The sequence below is a fragment of the Ranitomeya variabilis genome, chromosome 2 (genome assembly GCF_051348905.1).
Source record: "Ranitomeya variabilis isolate aRanVar5 chromosome 2, aRanVar5.hap1, whole genome shotgun sequence".
Classification (NCBI taxonomy): domain Eukaryota; kingdom Metazoa; phylum Chordata; class Amphibia; order Anura; family Dendrobatidae; genus Ranitomeya; species Ranitomeya variabilis.
The window spans coordinates 909,195,448-909,215,987 of NC_135233.1; the positions used below are offsets into that span (position 1 = coordinate 909,195,448).

The window sequence follows — 20,540 nt, forward strand, 5'->3', positions numbered from 1 at the left end:
TGCCCCTGTGTCCAGCGTTCTGCCCCTGTGTCCAGCGTTCTGCCCCCGTGTCCAGCGTTCTGCCCCCGTGTCCAGCGTTCTGCCCCCGTGTCCAGCGTTCTGCCCCCGTGTCCAGCGTTCTGCCCCGTGTCCAGCATTCTGCCCCCGTGTCCAGCTTTGTGCCCCCGTGTCCAGCTTTGTGCCCCCGTGTCCAGCTTTGTGCCCCCGTGTCCAGCTTTGTGCCCCCGTGTCCAGCTTTGTGCCCCCGTGTCCAGCTTTGTGCCCCCGTGTCCAGCGTTCTGCCCCCGTGTCCAGCGTTCTGCCCCCGTGTCCAGCGTTCTGCCCCCGTGTCCAGCGTTCTGCCCCCGTGTCCAGCGTTGTGCCCCCGTGTCCAGCGTTGTGCCCCCGTGTCCAGCGTTGTGCCCCCGTGTCCAGCTTTGTGCCCCCGTGTCCAGCTTTGTGCCCCCGTGTCCAGCGTTCTGCCCCCATGTCCAGCGTTCTGCCCCTGTGTCCAGCATTCTGCCCGGGACCCCCCGGATCGCCGCTCTCAATAAAAAAAAAAAAAAGTTCTGCTTACCTGGCCACGCTCCTGCTCTCTGCACGCAGCTGAAGCGCGCACTCGCCGGCGACTGACAATGACGTCAGATGCTGGCGACATGCACGCTGCGGCTGACATCAGCTGCCAGCCTCAGATTGGCTGGCGGCTGTTAACTATTGACGTGCGGGCGCGGGCCCACACGTCAATAGCGTTAAACAGCTGCAGCGCCGCTAAGGGCCCGGTTTAGCCTGCGGCTGCCGGTAGGGGCCCGGTGAGCAGATGAGACGGGGCCCGATGCGGGCCCCCTCTGCCCTCCGGGCCCCATACGCCAGTCATGGCTGTAATGCCCTGATGGCGGCCCTGCCTGTGTGCTACGCTGAGCACTTAGGAATGAGATTCAGAAGAAACATCTGAGGGATTCATTCACTATAATGTGGCAGCAAAGTTACTCTGGACTGCATCTGGTTCAATCTCTGATTGAGCACTCCATACTTTCGATCACTTCTCTCTCTCCACTCGATTACGCTATCCGTCCTCTCGATCACCTCTCACTTTAGAGATCACACGTCATGAGGCTCTGCAGAGCAATCACACCAGAGGTCTGCTCCAGCTGCAAGTTAGGCCCTGTCTATCTCCTGTGCCATTCACCATGTGGTAAAAGTGATAAGACAGCATTATTCTTTGGGTTGGTACGATTACAGCGATACCACATTTATATAATTTTTTTATGTTTTGCTGCTTTTACACAAATAAAACAACTTTATAGAAAAAATATTGTTTTTGCATCTCTATATTCTGAGAGCTATAACTTTTTTATTTCTCTGCGACGGAGCCAGGGCTCAGCTTTCATTTAACCCCTTAGTGACAGAGCCAATTTTGACCTTAATGACCAAGCCAATTTTTACAATTCTGACCACTGTCAACAGATTCCACTGATTGTGAAACTGTTTTTTTGTGAGATATTGTACTTCATGTTAGTGGTAAAGTTTATTCACTATGACGTGTTTATTTATGAAAAAAAAAGGAAATTTGGCCAAAATTTTGAAAATTTTGTAATTTTCAAACTTTTAATTTTTGTGTCCTTAAATCAGAGAGTCGTGTAACACAAAATAGTTAATAAATAATACTTCCCACATGTCTACTTTACATTACCACAATTTTAGAAACATATTTTTTTGTTAGGACATTATAAGGGTTAAAAGTTGACCAGCGATGTCTCATTTTTCCAACAAAATTTACAAAACCAATTTGTTTTTACAGACCACCTCACATTTGAAGTGACTTTGTAGGATCAATATGAAAGAAAGTACCCAAAAGTGACACCATTCTAAAAAGTGCACCCCTCAAGGTGCGCAAAACCACATTCAAGAAGTTTATTAACCCTTCAGGTGCTTCACGAGAACTAAAGCAATGTGGAAGGAAAAAATTAACTTTTAACTTTTTTCACAAAATATTTATTTTAGACCCAAACTTTTTTATTTTCAAAAGGGTATCAGGAGAAAATGGATCACAAAGTTTGTTGAGCAATTTCTCCTGAGATCGTCAATACCCCGTATGTGGGGGAAAGCCACTGTTTGGGAGCATGGCAGGGCTCAGAAGGGAGGGAGCACCGTTTGACTTTTTGAACGTAAAATTGTCTGGAATCGATGGTGGGCACCATGTCGCATTTGGAGACCCACTGATGTGGAAACCCCCCAATTCTAACTCCAACCCTAACACAGCCCTAACTCCAACACTAACGCCAACACACCGTAACCACAACCCTAACCCCAACCCTAGCCACAACCTCAACCCTGACCCCAACACAACCCTAACCTCAAAGCTATACTGACCCCAACACCACAACCCTAACCCCAACACAACCATAACACTAACACAACTCTAGCCCCAACACAACCCCAACCCTAGCCCCAATCCAAACCACAGCTCTAACCACAACCATAACCCTAACCAGCCCCAACCCTAATCCTAACTGCAAAGAATGGAAAAAAATTACAATTTTGTTATTTATAATTTTTATCTAACTAAGGGGGTGACAAAGAGGGGTTTGATTTACTTTTTCCTTTGGTCACTGTGATAGGGTCTATCACAGTGGTCAAAATTAACCTGTAGGAAAAATCTCCTATTGTTGTCAGGTACCGGCCGGCAGATCTCGGCAGGCGCACTGCGCATGTGCCTGCCATTTTCTTCCGGGAAGATGACTTGGAGGGCCGGCGGAAGGAGCAGGAGGGGCCGGGGATGGCAGAGCTGCCGTGTGGGCTTGGGGCACCCCATTTCTCTCTCCTCTGATATGCTAGATCATATCAGATGAGAGAGAAATGAATGGAAATCGGACTTTTTTTGTGATCGCCGTTATTTGGTGAATAACAGCGATCACTTGACTGGAGACTGTAAAAACCGACTCAAATCATGTTCTCTGGGATCTCAGCTACGTCTGACAGCCAAGACCCCGGAGATTTTTCTATGCTGGGGGGCACTATACACTTATTTGTCAGCGCCATTAAAAAGCAGCACTGAGGAATAAGTACCCTTAACTGCTGCCATTAAAAGGCATATCGGTGGTCGTTAAGGGGTTGAGCCAAGCTCCCGTTGGTCATCATGTGGGCACTGCTCCTGTACCCACATGATAGCCATGTCATAAATTTCCTGACCATGATGTAAACTTACATCAAATATCATGAAGGAGTTAAAGTGGGATAAGTCTATCTTTATAATAAGAATACAAACACATGTCGAGAATATTTTCATTCAAAGGATGTAAGTATGGAAAAATATATTTGTATTACTATTAGGGTTGAACAATTAATAAAATGTTCAATTCTCTAGTTGCCTACTCCTGGCCTAATGGATATTGATCATGTGCACTAAAGAAATACACCAGACACAGTCAGCTGTAACTCTCCTTGATCAATGTGTGGCTCAGCTCCAAGAAGGGAAGTTTATTAGTCAAACACAATGTTATATATCTCCTGAAAAGGGGCTCGGTTAGCTTTAAAATGGGAGTGATCGGATGTATTTCATTGGTTAGTGGGTTGGGCATGAGCAAGTCCATGGGCGGATCCATGAGGTCATCAGGGTGGGTTGGTCCGTGAGGTCATCAGGGTGGGCGTCAATGTGGGTGGATCCATGAGGTCATCAGGGTGGGCGTCATCTTGGATACCAGAGCACACGGCATGCTGATACAGGAAATGGCGGCCATCTTTAGTGTCTTCATTGTTCATCTTGGATACCAGAGCACACGGCTCTGGTACAGGAGATGGCGGCCATCTTTAGTGTCTCACTTTGATCTGAGGAAAACTTATGTAAAGTTAAACAATACATGTTATGGGTTGCTTCTCTCAATTACCTTATGTCTTGTGGTTAATTAAGTATTTGATCTTATGGCTCTCCTCAACAGTCCCCCCTAAATACTTTATTAACCTTTTTTTTATCTTGATCCCACCATGGTTCTCTAACCCACCAGTGTTAAGTGTCACTATGACATCAGAGGCTTCATGACAATACGGATGCTACTGACACCAGAGAATGTGTGACTAATTATGGGTATACCGAGGAGGTATATCGGAGCGCGTTACCCATGTCCTCGGGACTTTACTACCTGCGAGATCTATTAGTCTCCAATCTTCCATCTCCATGGTTACATAAAATACACGTGTGCGACTAACCCTGATGTACACATCCTAGATCTGACCGTCTTGCCCGGGAGGGGGAATTGGAGTTTTCACCAGTTTGAGACAAGTTTTCCCTTGTGGAAAACCTCCCTTTGTAGCTGGACTTTGACAAGCAGGTCAGATCCTACTCTGTCCCTAACTGTCTAACAACTTTATAATGTGAGAGATGGATCCAGGAGGCGCTCAGCAACCCTGACCAAAGTAGGAGTAGTCAGGAGCACTTAGTAGGACCCTCAAATCTCGACTCCAGAGATGTCTTTCTGATGCACTTCTTTACAAGCACGTAGTCACCAGGTTGGAGAGCATGGGTACCTTCACTGGAATCTGGACCTGGAATGGATGATAAAACTCGTACATGTGTTACTGACAGTTCTTTAGTAACAACAATTACATATTTTACCAGAGTATCACTTCCTAAGGCTAGCTGTTGTGGAAAATATTGACCCAATCTTGGAGGTTCCCCAAAAAGAATCTCGAATGGTGTGAGTTTAGTAGGACCCTTTGGAGTGTTTCTGACTGAGTATAAGGCAACGTGCAAAATGTCTGTCCAAGTCTGACCTCCTAACTGGCTTTCAGTATTTTATTTTTGAAAGTGCCATTCAGTGTTTCTATTTTCCCACTGCTCTGTGGGAGATATGGAGTATGTAAACCCAAATCAGGTCCCACCAATGTCCATAGTTCCTTTGTCAGTGCTGCAGTGAACGCATGTACTTGGTCACTCTCAATTACCTCTGGGACCCCATATCTGCAGACTACTTCAGTCATCAGTCTCTTAACAGTCACTCTGGCAGTCATGTTGGTTACTGGATAGGCTTCGGGCCATCCTGAGAACATGTCAGTCACTACCAGTACATACTCGTACTTCCCTACTTTTGGCATTTGAATGCGATCAATCTGAATCCTCTGAAAGGGATAAAGTGGTTTAGTCAAATGTTTCTGAGTAACTTTCTGAGGCGGTGCTGGATTGCATGTTGCACACACAAGGCAGGACTTGAAATAATTTTTGGGTGATAGTAGAGATTCCAGGTGCCATATAAGTCTTCCAAATTAGGTCATTCATCTGATTCTTGCCTCTGTGGGTGATACCGTGTGCCCATTCTGTCACTGAGGGGTACAGATTACGGGGTAGACAGAGCTTTTTGTTCACCTTCCAGACTCCATCTTCATCCTTTTTAGCTCCTCCTTCTTGCCATGACTTCTTTTCATCATCTGATGTCTTGCCTTGATGTAGATGGATAATCCTCATAAGAGAGGCTTTAGTCCCTTCTTCAGTGTCTTGTGACACGTACACCGCTGCTTTCTCTTTCCTAAATGGATCCACAGCATAGGTCTTTGCTGTTTTGTCAGCAAAGAAGTTCCCCTTTGCTTCTGGAAAATCCAATCTCCCGTGAGCTTTGATCTCGATCACTGCAACCTTTGAAGGTAGATCCAGAGTGACCACAAGTTCTTGTATGGTAGCAGCATGTTTTAGAGGAGTTCCACTGGACGTTGGGTATCCTCTGGCTGTCCAGATACTGCCAAAGTCACGAGCCACTCCGAAAGAAGATCTTGAATCCGTGTAGATGTTGACCACCTTCTCCGTCGCTTCCTGACAAGCCAACTTCAAAGCCTTAAGTTCCGCTTCTTGTGCAGACGTGCGGTGGTAGGGATCCGGCTGAGATGACCTGGTCATGTGTAACCACGGCATATCCCGTATGGAATCTTCCTGTTTCATCTGCAAATCTGGAACCATCAGTGAAGAACGTCAGGTCAGCATGTGGGAGTGGGTCTTCAGACACGTTTTTCTTGGAGGCTGCTTCTTCCTGCATTTGTTCAAGACAGTCATGATCCTCTGAGTGTGTAGAGGCATCTTCTCCGAGAGCATCAGTATCATCATCCACATCCCCCCTGGAAAGAGGAAACAGCGTGGACAGTTTGAAGATGCTGCAGCGGACAAGAGTGACATTATCCGGAACCAAGAGCGAACATTGGAGTCTCATATGACGCTGCACCAACAGATGTTTAGGTTCCAAGAATAGCAATTATGTCATATGGAGCCGTTAAGAGAACTTGGTGTCCTCAGATGATATCAGGATTTTGGATTCCAAGAGCTGGTGCAGACTGTATGGCCTGTTTAAGAGCGTAGAAAGCTTCCACGGATTTGGTACATAGTGGAAACTCTGACGTCTTGAGGTCATCGTACAATGGCTGCATCAGCTTGAGGCATCTGGAAACCTTTGGCGACAATAAGCGATAGGTCAGCCAACTCATCCGAGGCCCATGTCTTAGGTTCTTGGCAGAACTCAACACCAGAGTCCCATGTCTCGTCACTGGCAAGTGAGTCATCATTGAACACGATATCCATAACAGGCCAATATGCATCGCCTGCTCTAAGATTTGGCAGGGAAATGAGATCTTGCCACATGGCTGGGTGATTCCTTTGGATTTGAAGCATGCTTCTGTTGAAAGGCATCAGCTGTTTTTCTGGATCTGGAAGTTCGTTCAACAGAGTAGCAGCTTGCTGGGGTGTAAACTTGACATAGATGGTGGGCTCCTCAGACATGAGCATTGGCACTGTTGGTGGTGGCACCTGAAGCGGGAGTAGAGATGGCACCGGGAGTACAGATGTAATCACTTGTGTATGAGGAGCAGGAGGAGTCTTGGAATGAGGAGCTCTATTTGGGCAGCTCCAGTATCATGGTGTGGGGTCCAGGTGACACAGGCAGTCTTAAAAGCTTTAACAGTCCTGTCCTCATTAATGCGAGTTATTGCTGCACAAAGTTGTTGAGCACTAACGTCTGGATGAATAGGGTCAACATTAGGGGTCACAGCGTGTATTATGATTCTACACGGAAGATTGCCAGCTTTAGTCACCGCTATGTCCCCAACAGCTATCTGACCACGTGACTCAACAATGATTTGACTGTCAGCTTGTATAGTCGCCCCTCCTGCTTCCACTATAGCTCTAGCTACACCTCCATTGTGCTCTAACCGAGAATTGGCAGCATTAACAATAGCGTCTGTCTCCATTGTTGTTATGTCACCCTTTCCCACCACTAACAAGGGTCCCTCAGGAAGTTCTTTTTCAAAAATAGGTTGCCAACATTCCCTCCCCTTTGTTCTTCCTGTGCTATTGGTATCCCCCTCCCAGATTGAGCCCCCCCTTGATACAGTTGCCACCGTCCCATACAGGTGTGCGCTTGGCTGTGAGACAGCCTGTGAGATACCAGGTATAGGGTTAGGTAGACTGTGTGAGAGTGCTGTTGTAGTGGAAGCATTGGGAGGAGAGGCCGCTGCTTGGAGCATCTCATGTGGGTGTGCGGCTAAATTGGCAGTGGAAGTGACAGTAGAAAGGGTAGGTGCCGGGGACGATCCAGGTGGGAGTATTGCTGGATTCACGACAGGTGTGATAGGGGAAAGGGTCGGTGCCTCATTGGAAACCACTGAGATAGGAAACATGGGTAAAGCCTGTTCACTTCCCGAAGGAATATAGTATTGGCCATTAGTGGTCATTACTGGGTAACAAGGATTTGGTGATGTGGTGTGTAGCCTTAGTCTGAGATGTTCACCACCAGGAACAGTACATTTGCCATCCACAAAATGGCCGCCGTCAGAATTACATTTGCCATCCACAAAATGGCCGCCGTCAGAATTACATTTGCCATCCACAAAATGGCCGCCGTCAGAATTACATTTGCCATCCACAAAATGGCCGCTATTAGAATTAAAACATTTGCCATCCACAAAATGGTGGCTGCTATTAGAATTAAAACATTTGCCATCCACAAAATGGCCGCTATTAGAATTAAAACATTTGCCATCCACAAAATGGCCGCTGTTAGAATTAAAACATTTGCCATCCACAAAATGGCAGCCGTCAGAATTACATTTGCCATCCACAAAATGGCCGCTATTAGAATTAAAACATTTGCCATCCACAAAATGGCCGCTGTTAGAATTAAAACATTTGCCATCCACAAAATGGCCGCTATTAGAATTACATTTGCCATCCACAAAATGGCTGCCGTCAGAATTACATTTGCCATCCACAAAATGGCCGCTATTAGATTTAGCACATGGCTCTGGGCCACCATTATGGCTGCTATTACATTTAACACATTTGCCATCAACAAAATGGCCGCTATTACATTTAGCACATGGCTCTGGGCCACCATTATACGGTGGTGGCCACTCACAGGTTATATTTTTGTAATACACAACTCAAAACTCTTTTCTTTTTATTCCTTTCCTCTTCTACCCAATTTTCTCTATACAGACTTTCAGAGACTCTTTCTCCTGCCCTAGCAATAGACAACAATCCATTATCTTCTAGGATACCTTTTCTTTCTTTTTTTTTTTTTTTCTAAGACAATCTTCCACTCCAGGGGCTGTAACCATCCCCCCTTCTGGCATTCCACACAATTTCCACTAATGTGCATGAGTCTAACTTGCCATCTGAATTTGGCTTAGTGCCCATACGGCAGAACTGCATTAATTTCTCCATCTTTCTATAGATACACAGTATATATATCTATCTATCAAGATAACAAACACCAAACAAACAATAAGACGGGGGAGATGACTCAAACCTGAGATTCTAAAGGGAACTGAGTCTGCAGTACTCAGTTCCTATTGCTTCTTGTCATGTGGTCCCTGTCTGACTTCCGTGCTCCGTACTTTACAAACCAATTATTCCCTACTTTGTCAAATTGTTCCCTAACTTACCAGTCCCTGTGCAGAGTCACTCACTCGATGTCACGGGGCAAAAACTCAAAATTTATTTATTTGGCTCAAACTGAGTCAATCACTCCAAGTTTTTAATGAGCCGCTACACAATTTATTATGCCCGAACTGAGTCAATCACTCCAAGCTTTACCGGGCCCCCCTAGGCCGAGTCAATCACTCCAGGTCCTAGTCTCTCTTATACAGAACTGAAAATCTTATCACAGGCGACAACCGTATACCACAGACAAAAATTATTATTTTTTTTTTCTTTCTACACTTGCTTGCTTCTCTAAAAACCTGTTTATCCCGTTCTACCACATGCTTTTCCTTCTGTAAACACTTGCTTCTTTTCTTTCCTAAAAACCTGCTCTTCCTGTTCCAAACACAATGCTTCTCTTAACTACCAGTCATCTCCTTCTGTAAAAAAAAAACAAAAAAAACAAACTTGCTCTTCCTGTTTTATCACTTGCCTCTGTAGAAAAAAAAACTTGCTTCTCTTAACTACTAGTCATCTCCCCTCTTCACAACATGTAACAGGCAGCAGGCAACTAAAAACATGTGACGGTTCTTGCAATTAAATGACCAGCAGCGGAGAGACCCTTCTGCCGTCTTACAGATACCAAGAAAACCGGACACGGTCAGGCAATCTGCACAGGATACCCCGAAGGACACAAGGTAAAGACTACAGATTATAAAAATCAGCAGACTTACCGTGTTCTGTTAAGGAGGTGATCAGTCTCCAGGTTCGGGGTACTCAGTGCATCCAGCCGTTCCACTCGCCGATCCTCAGGGTTCAGGGCTCTCCTCTGCTGGCCCCAGGTTGGGCGGCCAAATATTAGGGTTGAACAAATAATAAAATGTTCAATTCTCTAGTTGCCTACTCCTGGCCTAATGGATATTGATCATATGCACTAAAGAAATACACCAGACACAGTCAGCTGTAACTCTCCTTGATCAATGTGTGGCTCAGCTCCAAGAAGGGAAGTTTATTAGTCAAACACAATGTTATATATCTCCTGTAAGGGGGCTCGGTTAGCTCTAAAATGGGAGTGATCGGATGTACTTCATTGGTTAGTGGGTTGGGCATGAGCAAGTCCATGGGCGGATCCATGAGGTCATCAGGGTGGGTTGGTCCGTGAGGTCATTAGGGTGGGCGTCAATGTGGGTGGATCCATGAGGTCATCAGGGTGGGCGTCATCTTGGATACCAGAGCACACGGCATGCTGATACAGGAAATGGCGGCCATCTTTAGTGTCTCACTTTGATCTGAAGAAAACTTATGTAAAGTTAAACAATACATGTTATGGGTTGCTTCTCTCAATTACCTTATGTCTTGTGGTTAATTAAGTATTTGATCTTATGGCTCTCCTCAACATTACTACTTCTCATATGTTCATTTTGTTTTAATCATATAAAGAAAGAGGAAGAAAAATGAAAAAATAAAAGGAAACGTTTAAAATAAACTGATAAAATAATAATCAAAGTCAAACGGAACAAGTCCATGACACATTCTGTATTCTGTTTAACAACAAGCCTGTATTTCAAAATCACTTTTTATCAAAATGATTCTGTCCTCTTGAGCAAAGCTGCACAAAACCAAACTTAATGAGGACCACAGTGGAGCATATCAAAAGCCCCAGCCTCTGATGGAGTCAGCGTTCTTGATATCAACTGGAGGAGAGCAGGCCACCAGCATGAAACTGCCAATATTAAAAGGGAACAAAGATCACAGAGGTAAGCATTAAGGTTATACCTAAATTTACAAAGTGCATCTGTATATGGCAGAAATTAACTACTACAAAGGGGCAAAGAGAAGCCACACAAGAGGAATCTGTATGCTAATGATTGAATTTGAAGAAGAGTGCATATGTGAGACAGCTAGGATACTGGTTCCTGACTATGTAGGATTCTTGCATCATAAAGGCAGAGTCAGAAGGCCATATATATCTGAGTGAGATCGGAATGCAGTGCACAGACTGGTGAGTGGATTTCCAGAGCATGACAGCTGTATGTATTCTAAGATTGTGCCAGGGAAAGTAGGTGCTGCTGAAAAAATTGCAAGCAGACTGTGCAAGTGCAGCGCCCCCACTGCCGCAGGGCCGAGGGGTACCCGGTACTGGGCCTCTGAGTCTCTGCTCTGGGGTTGTCACGATGGCTAGACCCAGTCCGTGACCCTGCTGAGGGGCGCACAATGAAAGGTGTGGATGGTGGTGGTGGTGCGGTGAAGTAAATAACGAGGACACCAGGTTGCAGTCTCTTTACCTCTTTACTGAAGGCTTCTGGGTCCTCAGTCCGGAGTACGGTTAACCAGGCTGCGCAAGTCCGGCCGGTCCGATGGCACCTCCAGAGTTCCCTTTGCAGGTGGAAATCTGTGCCTTCCTTCTAGCGCTTATGTGTTGTGGTCCTACCCTGCTGTGCTTACGGGATAGTCCCCACAACTGTTGTGTCTGTTTCTCGTGTTCCCTCACAACAACTCGATTCTGATGTTCTTCTTAATCTCGTCCCCCAGATCTTATGGTAGGACGCACCCGTATGACGGGAAGGCTCGGAGCGCTTCCGGGACCCTAGAGTCGCCCCTCTCCACAAGTTGCCCCCTATGTCTGCGTAGGTGATGTAGGTGAGACAGCCAGCCTATAGCTCTCTGTCCTGCCGTTGGCTTGAAGTAATGCTTAGAGCTCTGTACTTCCTCGGTGTTCTGGCCACCGGTTACTTACGCCTCAGTAGGATGTTGCCTCGGTCTAACAGCACGACTCCTACTGGTATTTCTCCCTGTTGCGTTGATCTCGTTTCTCACTCAGCACAATAAATCTCGCTTCTTGTCCTTTCTTAGGGCACCGCCGCTATGAAGTGCAGGCGCTGTCCCGTAGCTTTCTCTCTGTTTGCCAGGCCTCTGTCAGGATCCCACCCCTGACAGGGACCCTACCGAATCTTCCCCTACAACACCCCCTGCCACAAGGTGTTGTCTGGTTCCAACCCAGTCAGCGTTCTCTCTAACTTCCTGCCTAACCCCCAGTTTTACCAGACTGTGAGGAGTGGCCTAATGAATAGTACCCTTAGCTCCCCCTGGAGGCCAGACTGTGAAATGTATTGGTGTATGTGATACCTGGTCAGATGAACTCCTTCAGTGCCATCAGACGTACCATAGCCCCCCTTAGCGGCGGAGCCACAGTACTGCAACGACCAGGACTCTGGGGCGCTGCACAAGCATCAGTAAAGTTTCATTCAACAGTCGTAAGTGTCAGTCTGTCATTGTTAATACTAAGGCTTGTTCCATCAGAGTAACATCACTTTGCAACCACTTCTTTTCGTCATCCCAAAGTGGGGAACCATTTTACCCCAAAGTGCCTTCCTATCTTGTATGCAAAAAGAATGTGATATGTAATCAAAATGACCAATTTTTTATAATAAACATTTTTATGTCAATTATATTTTTTAAATGTTTTAATATTTTTTTAATTTTCCAGATTACAATCTATTTAAAAAAACTCTTGAAAACCTGCAATTATCACACTAGCCGCTAAGCACAATATTATGTTCATACTTCCTGTATTCATCTCATTATTATTACAGACAGGATTCTGATGATAAGAGATAAACCTATATGTAAAGTAGATAACACAGAATCACACCATTCACAATAGGTGATGGTCATCCCCCCTCTCCCTGCCATATCAGAGTGCCCAGAAAAATACTTCTATTCAAGACTATAAGTCTGATTGTGTCAATTGTTTTCTACTGTTCTTGTCACTGCTGTAAAATATACAGGTCCTTCTCAAAAAATTAGCATATAGTGTTAAATTTCATTATTTACCATAATGTAATGATTACAATTAAACTTTGATATATTATAGATTCATTATCCACCAACTGAAATTTGTCAGGTCTTTTATTGTTTTAATACTGATGATTTTGGCATACAACTCCTGATAACCCAAAAAACCTGTCTCAATAAATTAGCATATCAAGAAATGGTTCTCTAAACGACCTATTACCCTAATCTTCTGAATCAACTAATTAACTCTAAACACATGCAAAAGATACCTGAGGCTTTTAAAAACTCCCTGCCTGGTTCATTACTCAAAACCCCCATCATGGGTAAGACTAGCGACCTGACAGATGTCAAGAAGGCCATCATTGACACCCTCAAGCAAGAGGGTAAGATCCAGAAAGAAATTTCTCAACAAATAGGCTGTTCCCAGAGTGCTGTATCAAGGCACCTCAATGGTAAGTCTGTTGGAAGGAAACAATGTGGCAGAAAACGCTGTACAACGAGAAGAGGTGACCGGACCCTGAGGAAGATTGTGGAGAAGGACCGATTCCAGACCTTGGGGAACCTGAGGAAGCAGTGGACTGAGTCTGGTGTGGAAACATCCAGAGCCACCGTGCACAGGCGTGTGCAGGAAATGGGCTACAGGTGCCGCATTCCCCAGGTAAAGCCACTTTTTGGGCTACAGAGAAGCAGCACTGGACTGTTGCTAAGTGGTCCCAAGTACTTTTTTCTGATGAAAGCAAATTTTGCATGTCATTCGGAAATCAAGGTGCCAGAGTCTGGAGGAAGACTGGGGAGAAGGAAATGCCAAAATGCCTGAAGTCCAGTGTCAAGTACCCACAGTCAGTGATGGTGTGGGGTGCCATGTCAGCTGCTGGTGTTGGTCCACTGTGTTTCATCAAGGGCAGGGTCAATGCAGCTAGCTATCAGGAGATTTTGGAGCACTTCATGCTTCCATCGGCTGAAATGCTTTATGGAGATGAAGATTTCATTTTTCAGCACGACCTGGCACCTGCTCACAGTGCCAAAACCACTGGTAAATGGTTTACTGACCATGGTATTACTGTGCTCAATTGGCCTGCCAACTCTCCTGACCTGAACCCCATAGAGAATCTGTGGGATATTGTGAAGAGAAAGTTGAGAGACGCAAGACCCAACACTCTGGATGAGCTTAAGGCCGCTATTGAAGCATCCTGGGCCTCCATAACATCTCAGCAGTGTCACAGGCTGATTGCCTCCATGCCACGCCGCATTGAAGCAGTCATTTCTGCCAAAGGATTCCCGACCAAGTATTGAGTGCATAACTGAACATTATTATTTGATGGTTTTTTTGTTTGTTATTAAAAAACACTTTGATTTGATTGGCCGGGTGAAATATGCTAATTTATTGAGACAGGTTTTTTGGGTTATCAGGAGTTGTATGCCAAAATCATCAGTATTAAAACAATAAAAGACCTGACAAATTTCAGTTGGTGGATAATGAATCTATAATATATGAAAGTTTAATTGTAATCATTACATTATGGTAAATAATGAAATTTAACACTATATGCTAATTTTTTGAGAAGGACCTGTATTTTTAAATGTTTTTTAGAAGCTCAGGCTACCGTAGATGGCTGCCCCCATAATCATGTAAATAAAATTAAAAACAAAAAATTACAATGAGAAATGCTAAAAATTACAAAATTAAAATATGCATCGCTATCTGCTGTTAAAGAGAACCTGAAAACTGACACATGCTGCCTGATCCATGTAGTGCCGTAGTGTTTGAGTCAAACATACATGGTTGAAATCATGCAGCCAGTGGATCAGGCAGTGTATCAGCTGTGAGGTTCCCTTTCATTATGAAAAATACTACAGGGGATACATTCCCTTTAAAGGGGACAAATCACCATAATCCACAACACCCCCTTCACTTTGACAGTTTTGGGTGATAAATATTTGGTAAAAGGAGCATTAAAGTATGATTTTTTTTCCAACCATCATATCTTTTTACAGCACGTACAATGCAATTGTAATGTCTAAGGGTACCGTCTCACAGTGGCACTTTTGTCGCTACGACGGTACGATCCGTGACGTTCCAGCGATATCCATACGATATCGCTGTGTCTGACACGCAGCAGCGATCAGGGACCCTGCTGAGAATCGTACGTCGTAGCAGATCGTTTGGAACTTTATTTCGTCGCTGGATCTCCCGCTGTCATCGCTGGATCGGTGTGTGTGACACCGATCCAGCGATGCGTTCGCTTGTAACCAGGGTAAACATCGGGTTACTAAGCGCAGGGCCGCGCTTAGTAACCCGATGTTTACCCTGGTTACCATCGTAAATGTAAAAAAAAACAAAACGTACATACTCACATTCCGGTGTCCGTCAGGTCCCTAGCCGTCTGCTTCCCGCACTGACTGACTGCCGGCCGGAAAGTAAAAGCAGAGCACAGCGGTGACGTCTGCTTTCACTTTACGGCCGGCACTCAGTCAGTGCGGGAAGCAGACGGCGAGGGACCTGACGGACACCGGAATGTGAGTATGTACGTTTTTTGTTTTTTTTTACATTTACGATGGTAACCAGGGTAAACATCGGGTTACTAAGCACGGCCCTGCGCTTAGTAACCCGATGTTTACCCTGGTTACCCGGGGACTTCGGCATCGTTGGTCGCTGGAGAGCTGTCTGTGTGACAGCTCTCCAGCGACCACACAACGACTTTCCAACGATCACGGCCAGGTCGTATCGCTGGTCGTGATCGTTGGTAAATCGTTTTGTGTAACGGTACCCTTAAACTTGTTGTATGTTGACGCATTCAAGAGTAAGTTTGATGGTATGAGATGAATCACTGGTGATAGAAATAGGTGCACTCAACCTTTTGACTTGCACTGTATGTCTAAACGCTCTAGCCAAATAATAAAGCAGTCAACTTTTTTCTAAAGCTGGCTATAGAGCTTGATGCTGGTGGTTATGACTTGTTTGAGTTACTTCATTAATGATATATGATCTACGTGTGCAATGATATTAATGCAATTGTTAATGAAAATAAATGAGGGCTTAAACATGACTTCATATCAAAAGAAAAACATGTTGCTACAGCTCATCAATTCTGCAGTTGCAAACTGTTCGGCCATCAGAAATCCAAGCTCAATCCTGGTGATGCATGGAAGATTCATAGAACAGCGAGGTGGAGATATACATATAAATCTAATGACTGAGTTGCACTAATCCAAAACGCATAAGCAGGCTATTGATGAAGGTCACACATAGAGGCCCTGATTCAGCAAGAACGGTGTTGTTAACATCAGTCTTGATGAGGGCACGTGGTGGAGTAAGAAGAGCCTGACTTATTAAGATGTGTATGCCTCTTAATCAATCAGGAGCATCTGACAAGTGGCGTGTGCCTCTGTGCTCTTCGCTACAAATTTTACTCAGTGACTGGAGTAAGGTACTGCCTTAACTTGTCTTGAATTAGACAAACTGTATCATAGTAGGAGTGGTGGAGCTGATGGTCTGCTCCTTGTCACCCTAAAAGGTTAAATGTATTTAATATGCATGAATGATATAAAACGGTAGCACTCACTGGGGCTGCAGCCTAGCCTAGCCGGTCCAGTTTGGAAGGGGAAACTGAGTGTTAGTGTCAGGTTCAGGAAGTTTCAGACATTTGAGGGACAGTAGTGTGAAGTGGCAGCAGCTGTCTCACGCATTAGTCTGCCAGGGACAACATGGGCCTAATACTTGGGGCAGTGGATGGCCAAAAATACCCTTCATTGTGATTCCATCTACTAGCATGATGGGATCTTGAGATGGATGTCGGGGACCTTGGATGCACTCAGCCTGTGAAGCTACAGGCAAAGATGGAATCAGACTACATGGGGCGGAAAGTATTACAATCAGGGTGCACTGCTAGTGATGTTGAAGAATTTCTAGTGCTAGAGAAGATAGCAAGAGGGACACCCCACCCATACTGAGAACCAGGGCGAAAGTTGTGCCGATACCTGTGGGAAAGACGATAACCTGTTGGGCCCTATCTTGTATGCTTACTTGTAAAGTCTGCCATTCTTTAAGTAAAAGTTGGACTGTTTTTACTTCATCACGACCCTGTCGCACTTCTGTCCCACCCTAGTTCCATCCATTTAGGCAAAGTTGGGTGAAACTGCTGTGAAAATGCCCAAAGTTACAACATTTTTTTGCAACTCCTAGTGCAACTTTTCAGAGTAATTTACACCAGAATTCTGGCTAATTACTTTGATGAATCGGGATCAGGTTTTGTTTAGCATGAGGCAGACTCTCAATATCAGTATTTTGGTGAGCCCAAGGTACTTCAGTTCATTAGTATTCCAATCAGAGCAAAAGTCAACACAAACCTGCTTCTACTCACTTCTCCCCGTAGCCCCTGAATGTTGCTGCCGGCTGGTGTTCTGCTACGAAGTAATGTGCTGTTGCGTTAGAACAAAATCCCTGACTACATAGTTACAAAGACACATAGACACATTTCTGCTCCTGATCCCAAGTGTCAGTCAGCCACTTAAAGCATGAAGAAGAGTGATGCAGATGTTAAGGAGTTAAAACACAAACCCTAATAAGAATTACTGGAAAAACCTGGTGTCAGGCAACAAGAACATCACATCAATATACATTGTCACATTAGCAGCTGCATGGTAACATTACAGTTTATTTTAATTAATAGAAGTGCAGAGGCATCCCTATCTGTAAGCTGGCGGCTCCCTGCACCCGGCACGGACGAGCGTTGCTATGGAAGCATAACCTATAGTGAGATTCTAACAGAGGTTCATGAACAAACAGGAAATCAATGCAATGTCTGGGCTGCTCTATTACTGGGATATGTATCTTTAATATTAGCGAATACTGGTTTTTATCATACTGGTAAATTAGCACCATTGCACCGAGAACACATTAGACTTTCAATATAAATTTTAATAACATGTTTATCACATGTGCTCTGGATTAATTAGGTTTTTTTTCTGTATAGTCACATAATTAATGCAATTAGTTTCTATTACAGAAATTGAAGATGATCATCTACAGCTAATATTTTGCTTCCTGTATCCCAGTTATTTTCATGAAGAACCAAATGGGTTTAAAGGGTACTAGGGGTCTACAGAAATTATTGATTCTTTTAAGGCTAAGGTCACACCGCCGTTTTCTCTCCATCTGACAAAAATGGTCCGATTATGCTAATTAGACTGTGAGCAGATTTTGATCAGATTGGGATACTTTTTTTGGAGGTGGAGAGAAAATTAAAGTTCCTCCACCTTCTCCATTATGTCGCTTTACTTTACAGCTTGTTCTTAACACTGCGCTAAAGCTGGGTGGAATTAGAAGGTATCAGCGCGCTCCAGCGATCCTGGCCAGCTTCAAAACAGTACACACTCAACAGCTTGTAAGCGCTGCACAAGTTCTGTTGTCTAGCAGAGGTGGCCTGTTTCCAAGAAGCCCTCCTCCCATCAAAGTTTTTGTCCTCTTAACAAAATTGCAATCATCATATTAGATAGCACTGTGTACTTACATCTTGCCCTCTACCCAGTAAATTCTCCTCTTTTCTATGTAAAAACAGGAAGTCTCTTTTCTCCACATAAATCATTCCTCTCTTTAACATTAGAACTACCGATGGAGTCATTTTGACTCCTCGCAATTTTTATGTCTCTTCTGTGACTACATTTTTCTGAATACCAGCCTGAGACTCAGTGACTTTTACTCATTTAGGATGCAAAAAAAGATTTTGTGACAATAAATAGTTTTTGAAAAAAAAGAGTACCTTTTTATTCAAAATTTACCTTTAATTACCAAAGGGAGTCATTTTGACTCCCTACTATATTTTGTTAGTCTTTGTCGCTAAATGTTATTTCTTTTAGTTTTCATTTACTTCTCTTATGTGTAGTTTAATTTTCAACATGTTGTGTATGCATTTGATCTTACAAAATTAATAATAAGCGATTGTAAAACGTCTATTATTATTGTTTTACTTAGTTTACTTTTGTTATTTCCTGTAGAAAAATATGAAAATCAGAAAAAAAATTCCAAAGCACTACTTTGGGATCTGGCAATAAAAACACATAAGAAAAAATATAATTATTATTAACAACCACAAATGTAATATAGTAATAATAAACAAAAATTATAAAATTAAAGTTACAACAATACCAAGAGCAAGAAGCTCTAAAAATAAACGAAAACCAGCCAGGATTCAAAATGACTCCATTCGGTAGTTCTAGGGGGTGACCAGTCCGTTAGTCCTAGTGTTAACTCCTGACCCAGCTGCTCTGCTCCTCCCCCTTGCAAAGGACTTTTGCAGTGACTCATGAGTTATACAGGGTAAATTGACCTCCCATTTCTACATAGAGCTTAGAAGGATTCAGCTAGTCAGATTTTAATCACATGATTTCATAAAACAGAAGAATTAACTGTTGTAAGAGTGTCACTGGTAAAATACTGGAGGGGAGATATGTTTCACTGAGGTTGTTAGCTTCAGTGATATGAACCTGGAAGCATGCTCCAGCATGCTATGTGCTGAGAGGGGTTAATCAACCAGGATAGGGCTAAAGAGTTTGGGTGGGTCGGCTATTCACCATATGTCCACCCTATGGTGTGGTCCAGGAGGTAAGGGTAGTGGACTCACTCAGTGTTCTGTGTGCCTGAAGGTGAGCAGATCTCCAGAACTGTGCTCATGTTAAATAGAGCTGAACCCTCTTTCTGAGCCCCTCAGTCATACGGACTGTAATGCCAGCAAGACTCAGTATGTTTACATCATTTTGAACTGGATTGTGAAGCATGTTTTTAATAAACTAGTTGAAGAGTTAAATGAAAAGCATTCCTCTGACTACCTTACTAAGCAGCCGAGTGAGCCAATCTACCAAACTGAGTAAAAACTTAACTAAAGAAAACAATATTGTTAATGTCATGATCCAGTCCGGAGTTTAGTCCTGTCTGCTCATTCTCTGAGTGGATCATGTCTAGGGTTAACTTTGTTCTGCCTCATTTTGGTCTCAGGTTTGCTATTTAGCTCCCAGGTATCCTGAGGGTGGTGTCAGCTATAGCTCTGTCTTTGGCGTGTGTACCTGACTCTGGAAGCTCTTGATTTGTCCTGTTGTGAACCCTGACTTTTCCTGTGTATTTTATCTCCCCCTGCCTGCTCTTTCCCAGTGTCTCTTTGTTTGTCTGTAGATCTGCTTGACTCCCTGTTACTGACCTCCTGGCTTGGCGTTTTGACTCTGTTTCAGCTTGTCCCTATTGTACCGTATTTTGCCCGTCCTGGTTTACCGATCCCTTGCTATGTCTTGACTATTCATTCTGTCTAATCATTTTGTACTGTAGTGCTATCTTGTGTTCTGACTTGGCTATCCTGACCTCGCTCTCTCTCGCCACTAGGTGGCGTTTGTTCAGCTCCTCTGTGAGTGCAGTCTCGCTTCTCTACCAAGCTCCCCCTGGTGGAGGTTGCGCTGTACTGCACTGCAGCTGCATGACATTATAGCTGACCTCACATTTGAAGGGATCTCTGCATTTTTTTTTTCTTTTCCCTGCTCTGTTTGCTATGGATCCGCTCCATACCTTGGCGGATCAAATGAATAGTTTGACAGTTATGATACAAGACTTGTTTGTGGAACAGAGGGCCTTGTCCTCATCTCTAAACCACCTGCAAAGGGAGTTTTCTGACAGAGCTAAATCTTTGCAGACTGACTGTAAGCGCTCTGACGCTGTTGATGTCTCTTTGCACTCTCCTGAACCTACAGTCAAGCTCCCAGATACCTTCTCTGGGGAGAGGGAGAGATTTTTTACTTTTAAGGAGAGTTGCAAGCTTTTTTTTTCTCTTAGACCCAGATCTTCTGGAGATGAGACTCAGCGGGTGGGGATAATCATTTCCTTACTGCGGGAGGG

At 44.2% G+C, this 20,540-nt stretch overlaps 1 protein-coding gene across 1 annotated transcript in view; it reads right to left on the reverse strand.

Annotated features, from left to right (window-relative positions):
• Positions 1–3,483: 3,483 nt before the first annotated feature.
• LOC143808172 (uncharacterized) overlaps positions 3,484–20,540 on the reverse strand; it is a 51,015-nt gene continuing 33,958 nt past the window's right edge. Inside the window, exon 5 of the mRNA XM_077290550.1 lies at positions 3,484–10,168. Coding sequence (XP_077146665.1) covers positions 5,111–5,920 — 810 coding nt within the window. The 5' untranslated portion in view covers positions 5,921–10,168 and the 3' untranslated portion in view covers positions 3,484–5,110. The remainder of the gene's footprint in view (positions 10,169–20,540) is intronic.